This window comes from Leptinotarsa decemlineata, unplaced genomic scaffold (assembly GCF_025532065.1).
Source record: "Leptinotarsa decemlineata unplaced genomic scaffold, Ldec_3_MD MMD2_tig00026314_RagTag_RagTag, whole genome shotgun sequence".
NCBI classification, from domain to species: Eukaryota; Metazoa; Arthropoda; class Insecta; order Coleoptera; family Chrysomelidae; genus Leptinotarsa; species Leptinotarsa decemlineata.
The window spans coordinates 7,189,944-7,200,053 of record NW_027412684.1 but is presented as its reverse complement, the minus strand read 5'-3'; the positions used below and the strand labels follow the sequence as shown (position 1 = coordinate 7,200,053).

The 10,110-nt window shown below is 37.0% G+C and overlaps 1 protein-coding gene across 1 annotated transcript in view; it reads right to left on the bottom strand.

Moving 5' to 3' along the window:
* Nucleotides 1–563: 563 nt before the first annotated feature.
* Cyp4g7 (cytochrome P450 monooxygenase CYP4G7) overlaps nt 564–10,110 on the bottom strand; it is a 32,365-nt gene continuing 22,818 nt past the window's right edge. Inside the window, exons 11-12 of the mRNA XM_074181670.1 lie at nt 5,586–5,771; nt 564–880 (exon numbers count right to left, since the gene is read on the bottom strand). Coding sequence (XP_074037771.1) covers nt 717–880; nt 5,586–5,771 — 350 coding nt within the window. The 3' untranslated portion in view covers nt 564–716. The remainder of the gene's footprint in view (nt 881–5,585; nt 5,772–10,110) is intronic.

Genomic DNA, 10,110 nt, shown 5'->3' with positions numbered 1-10,110 from the left:
ATTCCATCAAAACGGCGGGAACATCAAGCAGCCGCGAAACGTCGGCAGGGCTGGGCATGGTCTTGACGTCACAATTGATTTATGGCTACCAGCGGCGGCCAGCGTTATTTCCTTCAGGCATGATTTACAATAGTATATCATTTTTTCCATTGCCTCTAGAATTTTATGAGAGTTGTATTTATATTTTCATATCCACAAAGACAACTACTACGTGATTTTCTCTATTTCTCTGAAAGCCAAATTGAATCGGACCGAACTCACATGTTTTATCAAGAAAAATTACTCACTTTTTTTTAATGTTTTCATAATTGTAGGGTGTAATCTCAATAAGTCTATTGAGTGATTTTTTTGCATCACTATCAAATATAGATCTTACTGAGGCATGTTTTAATTCATTGGTTGAAATTTCTCCTGTAACATATTTGGCAATAAATTACCGTTAATTGGATTATAACAATTATTCAATAAGTTTCCAAAGTGCACTGGATTTTTACAATCTGAAATAAGAACGAGATCCGAAATTTATATTTCTCCAAATATAACTTTCCCAACAATGAAACTCATTTTTAGATTGGTAACAATTTATAATGATGATAATGGTAATAATATTAATTATCAATGTAGAGAATATTATTATAGCTGAGATGTTAATACTACCCTTTCAACTATCAAAGTTATCACTCTGCAACATGAGATATAATTATGGACATTTTGTTTCAATGCTTTCTCTCAGTAACAGAAATATTGAAACCACCAGTTTTTTTCAATATTATATCGGCCTGTAATTTGAAATCTTCTTCTGTCTCTGAGCAATGTATCTGGAATTTACGGAGAACGCCTGCTAGCAATACTTTCAATTTCAACATCGCATATTTTCGACCTGAAAACAGAACAGAAGTCAGGTGACCGTGGTGATATATGGAATTCAAAAAAAAATTGAATCAATCAAGCAATATATTTCTTTCGAATTCGAATCGATATTACAGGCTAGACATCGCCAATGTACAGTGAATGGTCCTGAAATGAATAAAACTGTATAACAATGGTGTCATGTGTATTTCGAGTCACGATTATATAACCTCCCTCAGAAAAAACATGACTAAAATAATGGAGTTGTACTCAGAAACGCTCATATTCACACTATGTGTTCAAAAAATGAGGTGAATAGTCATTTCTACCAGAAATATTCATTTGTTCATCAACTTTCATTTTGTCCCCTTTGAAATAGCCCTCCTCAATCTTCAAAGCCGTTCCAACATGCACTTTTTGGTATATGCTTGAGCTCTTGGGATCAGAATAGAGCCGCATGGGGGCAATTCTGCTGATAACGGTGGTGTTTTTGGCCAAAAAATCACGAACACGCAATGATAAGTGGTGCAAAAGCCATGAATTTTTGAACAATACGTTTTCTTTGTATTGCTTCTCGCAAGCGGCTCATAACTTCAAGATAATACTCCTATTAACCGTACGACTATATAAAAATAAAAAGTGAGCAAAACTTCGACATTTGATCGAACTTGGTGTGCATTTTTTGGTAGTGGCTCTCCTGGACTCTTCCATTGGGACGATTGGACTTTGGTTTCGATGTCATAACCGTATACCCATGATTCATCACCAGTTATGACTCTTTTAGACAGTAATCCTACTGTAATGCGAAGGTTTTTCCTGGTCCTCGCCAGATATTTCTTCGGTGCCAGCTTCCCAGGGTCGCCCAAGGTGATCCTGGCAAGATTGAATCCTTTAATTCCATTCCATTTCTTTAGGGATTGAGCATGGGTGTAACATTTGACTAGTTCCCCCATTGTCGAAGTCATCAGGCCGTAGATGCCACTGAGTCCTAAAAGTCTTAGTCCAGCCGCTTCATTGACTAAAGAGTCGGCAATGCACTCCTGTCGTGCCTTTTAACCCACCTCAGGATAATGTTATTATCTACCGAGGCTTTGGCTGAATCTTGGTGACACTCTAGTACTAGCCCTAAGGTTACACGCTGTCTGTTCAAGGCTAAAAGGGTTCGTCTGCTCTCAATGCAGAGTGTTATGTTTTTGTCAGAAATTCTTTTCCTGGTTATTTCTATTATGGCGATTGAGATACCAGCCAGTTCTGTTTGGACCACGCTGGTATTTTTCCCATTCCACTTAATCCTTAGGCTTAGTGATCTGTAGTACACCCCACATCCTGAGCCTCCTCTGGTTTTTGAGCCGTCTGTATATATGTGTATAGCATCTGACTCTGTGTTCTGTTTTATTTGTATTTTGTAGGGTTTATAAAACACAAACCTGGGTTCAACTGCATCACTGGTTGCCTGCAGCAAAGGTTGCGCAGTAAGCGCCATAGGCCCAGCCCAAATTGACCCATTCCCACTTCGAAGTTTACACCAGCCGTGCGCAACCGTAACATGACCATTACCGCAACCTCGTCAACGTACAGGTCCAGAGGGGTCCATTGCCGCGGTTGGTGTTGTTCTCATGGCTCCTGTGATGTTTAAACAAGCCAGTCGCTGTATTTGATATAATTTTTGGATGGCCGTTGCTTGTAGAACTTTCTATCCCCATGCAATGGTTCCGTACGTTAACATAGGTATTATTATTGCAGTGTAGATCCAGGTAACCACACGAGATGAAAGACCCCATGCGCGTCCCACTGTCCTCCGACATTGCTCATAAGCCACATATGCTCTTTTTCCTCTACTCTGTAGGTGAGTGTTTCATGTTAGCTTCCTGTCGAGGATAGTACCAAGGTATTTCACCTCTTCAGAGAAGTTTAGTTTGCTTTTGAAGATTTCGGAAGGTTTTAAGCCCAATGAACTTCTTTAACTGGTGGAAAGGACCATCTCAGTCTTCTTGGAATTGATCGACAGTGAGTTTTCCTTACACCATGTTTCTATCAATTTGAGCCCATCCTGCGCTCTATCGCACAGTGTGTACATTTGCCGGTCTGCAAAATAACTATGTCATCTGCATATGCAATTGTGTAGAACCCATTTTTGTTGAGGTGATTAATCAAGGTATCCAGAACTATGTTTCAGAGAAGAGGTAATAAGACTCCTCCCTCTCACTGTCATGTCTTCTACATTGACACTTATTGCTCTACTAGAGAGCATCTTGAGTATCCATTCTCTTACTACCAGGGGTACATTCCTGGAGTGTAGTTGCTGGGTAATTGTTGGTAAGGTTGTTTTATCAAACGCTCCCTCGATATATATGAATATACCTAGGGTGGATTCTTTGTTGTACAATGATCTCTCGATTCTGCCAAACACAATAGAAATCTGTCAAGAGTCTGTTGGTTTATTCTAGCCGTAAACTTGAAATTCAAAACAAGATTCTATTCCTTTTTTCCTAATACTTTCTTTGTCATACACCGACCCATACTTTACCCAGATACGATTTCTCCCACCGGCCATGACTCAGTTCGGTAGCTGTATGTATTTGTTTTTATGAACTTTCTATTTGTTCGTATATTTCAATGAAAAATGTTAAAGTGTTGTAAGTTATCTTGAAGTTCTCAATATGGCAAGAGATAGTATCTGAAGCCCTGCGTCAATTAATTTCTACATGGCTGTTTCAAAGGTAGGTTTTTTGACATGTTCAGTAAACCACCATCTCATTTTGTATTTTTTTCAAATATGCGTTTTCATTATATTACCGGTATCTCGGCATTGCAGTAAAAGCACCGAAGGTGACATAAAATGCACAAGGGTCTCAGAAGCCTCAAGGCAGGCTCTGCATCTGGTGTCATGGAGCTGTAAACCCATCACGCGACAACGGTGAATCAAGGTGTTGGAGATAGCATCTGCTTTGATAATTCGAGGTATTCAAAGTTGTTGAAAAAGACCTCATGAATCGGATTATACGTGAATACTCAGCTGGTGGTGAACCTAATCGAATTGGCGTCGTGAGCTAAACCAAGTTCATCGGCCGCTCGGGCAGCTGCTTCCAAAAGAAATAATCCGACTACTGCTTATTCATCATCACGGACCAAGCGGAGGGGAGAATGCGAACCCCTGATGACTTCACATATTCCAGCTCCACGGAATTAATAACCGTGGAACGGACAATTTAGGTCGAGACTTTATGTCGAGTCGGTGCAGTTTGTCTAGAGCCCACTAAACTCCTCCAATAGAGTGGAATAGAATCGAAATGCAACCATTTTTCCCACAGAAATTTTATTCTTCCTTGACAGTTCCGATGATCAGATCAGTCCGAGTTTGTCCTGATAGGCTTGGAAAGAGTTCTTTATACTGTATTTATTTGAGAGTGCCGTTGTTTCACCTCAAGGTAGGTGAACGTCTCTCCGGCATCCAGATGCTTTCGTCTATGAGATGCACATCCCTTCCCTAGTCCCGAAGTCATTTTTTTGAGACGGACCGTTGCTCATTTGTTCATTCCTAATTCCATACCGATAGCGAGCGATTCTAGTATAACACATATATCGATGATCAGGTTCTCCTCACAGACAGCGATTTCTTTGTTTGACCATCTCCATATGTGCGTTCGAATACTCATATTGGTTTGTATAACATGCTCGTAAATAATTCAGCACACGAATTCAAACATGTTATAGGTCTGTAATTCTTCAGTATGTATCTATCGAATATAGTTCATACTGTTTTTTCCACTGCTGAGCATGAAAATGACCTAACAACACTGGCCGTGATAGTATGCTCTACTTCTTGCTCCACAAGTACTATATTATAACAACGTCATACACATACACTACAGAGCCTTTTAGAAAATCCGAAGGACAAAGTCGAGAATTCAAAAAAAGTCTGGGGTTTACGAAATTAAATGTAAAGACTGCGATGCAAAATATTATGAATAGACTAAAAGATCTATTAAAATAAGATATGAGGAACACTTAGCACACCTGAAATATGGAAAACCAGAAAAATCAGCAGTTGCCCATCTTGTTCTGCATCAAAACAGTTTCATAGACTTCAGTTCGTTAGGATTAGTTAGACAAGTTAAGAACGGCTTTGACAGCTCAGAAATGAAAGTCAACATAATATCATGAATGAAGATGGTGGACCAATGCCTGATATGTCACTATATAGCTTGTTGAAATAATATTTTTAGGTATCAGATTTACCTAACTAGTAGATGAAACAACATTGTGAAATTAATGTTAAGACAATTAAGACGCAGGTACCTAGCAGAGGTATCTATGATGTAAATAAGGATAACATTGTATGTAGATTTAATTTGATCTTCCTCTTGAAGATGATCACTTGGTGATTGAAACACATGTCGAGGTGTTGAGAAAACGGTATATATACGATATAAAAAAGTTCATATGATTCAATTGATAAGATTTATGCCATTCATTAGTACAAATTCGCGGTGTCAGCTAGTGTTTGGATAAAGCATAATTTTCCTCTAATACAGAATTTGGATGGATGAAGTAAGTATATAAATGGAAAAATAATGAAGTTGTCTTCATTATTCATTTGTTCGAAATATTCGATGAGACGACTGTGTATAATTTCACAAAATTATATGAAAGCTCAAAGTCTTTGGCTGAAACAAATGTGTATCAAATGAGAAATCAAAAGTAATGTTTGGCATTGTTACTGCAAATCAACATACCGACACAACTTCGGGGTCCAGCACTGAAAGGAACGTAAGCATAATACGGCCTCTCCTGGCATCTTTCTGGTAGGAAGTTATCAGGATCGAATTTCAAAGGATCTTTGTAGTATTTTTTATTTCGGTGAATCAATACCTGGCAAATACCCACACTTGTTCCGGCAGGAATTATATAATCTCCAGTTACTGAAAATCAAAATGATGAGTTTAGTTTCATGAACAATTATCTGAATTTTGTTCACAATTGCAAACCAGTTTAATTTAACTTCCATATATGGCATTCTTCCTATCTGTAATGTGCCTCCATTATGTAAAATCTTCACATTCCTACAGGTTATAAGTTTTGGAGCCTCAACCCATGGATTCATTCAAGTATCAAGTAAGCATATTCATTACAATTATTTACCTCCCTCCATAACCCTTGTCAGCAAAAATAAGTGAAGCTCTCCACCTCCCCGCCCCACGTTCACGTGAACATCGTTATATGCATTTTTTTTTCAATGTATTCTGTTTTGTTATCCATGAGCAAACGGGATTCAACAAAGGGTAAGGTACAAATATTATAATCTTAAGTAACTGATATTACGAAAAAAACAAACTTATTTAAAATTTTGGGCATACATAACAATTCCCATTGTCTTCAGTTCATAACACCCGAATCCGTTATCCTAAGTTTTCAATGACATTGCTGCTCAATGTTCTGTGTCTGCTCACCTTCATCCGATTTTGGGATGTCTACGTCGTTCTCATAGAGACATTTCAACAAGTGGTCCTCTAAATTTTGAATACTGCACAACAGTTCATTAGCAAAACGAGAAGGGACTATTATAGGCCCAACTTTTACATTAATGTGCGTGTTTACTTTTTCATGGATCTTCTGGATGTGAGGATAAGGTGACTTGACGAAAGCATGATGAAGACCACACGTGTTGCAGGTTCGACTTGATAGCTTCAATTTCATTTGCAGGAAATCTTTGAGTGGACCATTCAAGCGTAGAGCTAAACTGATAAATTGCCCTTCATCATCCAAAACAAAGTCATCAACTGTTTGTTTTACTTTTACTGGTGGTGGAAGGAACCTGTTGTCTGGTAATCTACATAGGCCACCTCTTGGACGAGAGCATTCTATATTTCTACATTTTGCATTTGGGAGCAAGGATTGGCTTTCACGCACATCTTCTGTATACCATTCAATATCTGAGAAATCTTGTTCCCACGGCTCAGCATTTTTGCAATCACATGATAGCCATCAATTCCCATTGAACTCCATACTTCAGCTGAAACACTTCCTGCAAACTACAAATTGGATCTTTTTAGATGTTCATCATTTGTAAGACCACGTTCATCCAAATGAGATCCAAAATTGGCATGAGGCAATATTAAACCAGCCAGTACACGACTGGCGCTCTACTCTGGTATAAGAACTTCTGCCAGGAGCATTGGTAGCTAAAAACAATGCATAGAGATCATGTCGTTGAAGTGTTGTATGGCAAACCCTATAACTTTTTGATAACGCGGACAAAGCCTTCCATCAACCGTCATGACTACCATTGGTTTTACCAATCCGTGGTCAGTTTCAGCTAATGCTTGAAATTCTCCTAGTTCAATAAACGTATCGGAATCCTGAATATTAGTATTAGCAGTGAATGAACTATGCTTTCCACTTCGAATAGCGATGTGAGTTAATCCAGAATATCCAAGTGCATGCGATTATCCTAGCATACTGGAAATGATTTTACTACCAGCATAAACTGATGGTATTAATTTTTGCCGATCATAGATTACCCGGTCATGATCAGATAGTTTGATATATTCCATGAGCATCAGAAGATGCGCTTGCTTTGCTTCAGTTACACCAATAGGGCCCGAGCTTCATCATCTTGTAATATGAAAAATACTCAATCTGGTCCACACAAAGACAATGTGTGAGTTGTCATATGTTTAAAAAAGTAAATAACTACTGCTGACATAATCACCATTTATTCCCCCTGCCCCCACTTCATCAGAAATAAGTGAAGCAAACACCCCCCGCTCCCCTATAGTGATAACGTATCACTTGAACGGACTTCATCCCACTATTTGATCCGACCTAATTTTTCAAAGTTGATAATAATATTCACACATTCATTAACATGGTTAAGATTTGTAATAAATACTGAATAATGACCTGCAGAAAAACTATCCTATGCATCATCCATCATCATCCACATCACTCAATATGAATACAGGGTACGCCACTGAAAATTGAACATTGTCAACTTTTCATAGTTACCGAATTGTTAATTGATATTTTTTTGTTGCACACAACTCTCTAACCCTACTACAGAAAGGATAACAAAACGAAACTCAAAAATGTACAACTATTGGTGAAGGAGTAACGAGATTTTCAGTAAAATTGGCTTTCGAAAAATAATAAAGACTTCTTCAGGATGCTTCAATTGGAATACAATACTCATAAGTGAATTTCGTTTGATATATTTTGAACTCGATAATCATACAAAAAAGATTACAAAATTGAGACTAAATTGATACTATCAATTATACTATCAATTCATTGAAATATATGACACATATCTGACTTCAGTAATATTATGTCGAAAGCTAACTGTCAAGACTAGCTTTCATCTTTTTTAAAATTCAGTATATCAATAAAATTGATCCATTTCATTATTTCGGTTTTCAATATCTGTTCTCTTATCCATATTGTTCTGGTTCTGTTGATTTGGATTATTTAAAACATTTTTGTGAACTTTTGTTCCGTCAAATTTATTTTTGTGTCCTGTTGATGCACAAGAATTTCTGTTCAATCTCATATCCCTTATAAATGAAGTTTTCTGATATTCATCTAGCTGACTACTTACGATAATATTTTAAATACTGTCCTACGTTTGTAGTAAAAATGATTTTGTTGAGTAACTTTTCTGAAAAAGAAGTTTTTCATACAATAAAAGTTGTTCGTTTCTTTCTCAGTGGAAAACAAAATGGATTTTTGATTCTATTTTTCAAGCAGAGAAGAACATTTTCTGTCATAGATTTTTCCTAAAATGAATGATAATTGAATACACATAAAAGTGACATAATATTAAACAAAAATTCCTGTCTTCTAACACATTTTCTCGAAGCATCACACAAAAATCAATTTCACGAAACAATTATCAGATTCGGAAAAAAAACATGTTCAAAAGGCTTTTTCTCGAAATGATTTGAATTAACCAAGGAGTATGAACTAGAATCGATTTTGAAAATCTAATTACAGTAGGATCCCATCAATCCGGCACGATCAAAAACAAGAGGATGCCGAATTATTGGAATGTTCGGATTACTGGTATGTAGAGAAAATCGTAATGAATAAAATAGTGTCTTGTGTTTCCGTTTACTTCATATTTTCAACTACACACTCACTCAAAAACAACAGGTAAATACGTGCGTATGTTACGTACGTTACATATTCACACATACATTATTACCCAAGAATGAACAAGTATTGATTCAAGTGTTTGACATGGGGAGGTAGAATATTGTAGTTAACATCGATAGAGTTTTGCTTGACTTTTTCAGTCTGAATCTACTGTCCCTCAACAAATTACATGATCGTGTAAACACAATTTCAGTTCAATGTTGATTCAGTTTTATGAATATCTATTAAAAGGTGATACAGATAAATAGAAGGTACTGTCATTATTTTCATCGAAAGGAAATGAGGTCTACAGGAGTCTAAGAAACCAGCTCCTTACGGCCTTTTTTGTAACATAAATACCCTACTTGCGTTTGTACTATTTTCCCAGAAAATTGTTCCATATGAGATGTGAGAATGAAAAAAAGCGTAGTAAGCTGATAATAGCGCCTGTTGAGAGATTACATCTTCCAATTTCCGAAGAAGAAATGTGTTGTTCTATGTGCCCTAACCAGTGTTTAAAGTATCATCTAGCTAGATGTATGCATAAGAGATTAACACTGTGTCCTTCAACCCAAGAGGTGTTTGATGTAACAATGATGTGTTGAGTTTCATTTTCGTTCAACATTAGATTGCTTCTTTTGAACCATATGCCAGCATTCTTTCGAATTTGATTTATATTGCGCACCAAATCAACTTTGATATTTCCGGATGTCGTAAGAGTAGTATCATTGGCGAAAGCAAAACAATTATGAGGTGACATGAAGGAAAAGAGATCATTTATATGGATTATGGATATAAGAGGACCCAGAACCGAGCCTTGGGGAACTCCACGTGTAATTGGAAGTCGGACACATTGTTCGAGTCAATTGACACATATTGGTATCTGTCTGTCAGATATGAAGAAAAAAGAGACAGTTTATTGGACGTATCGGCCTATTGAAGTGCCGAATTAGTGAGACCATTCATGAGCAAGGTGCATAGTGATATCAGTTTGTTTCAAAAGTTTTATCCGATATAATGTCATTTGTAGTTTTATATTTCGAAGAATATTTATTCTACTATGTCGTGGTATATGTAATCATTATGAATGCTATTTACAAGCTTTATTTACAATGATATACAGCATTA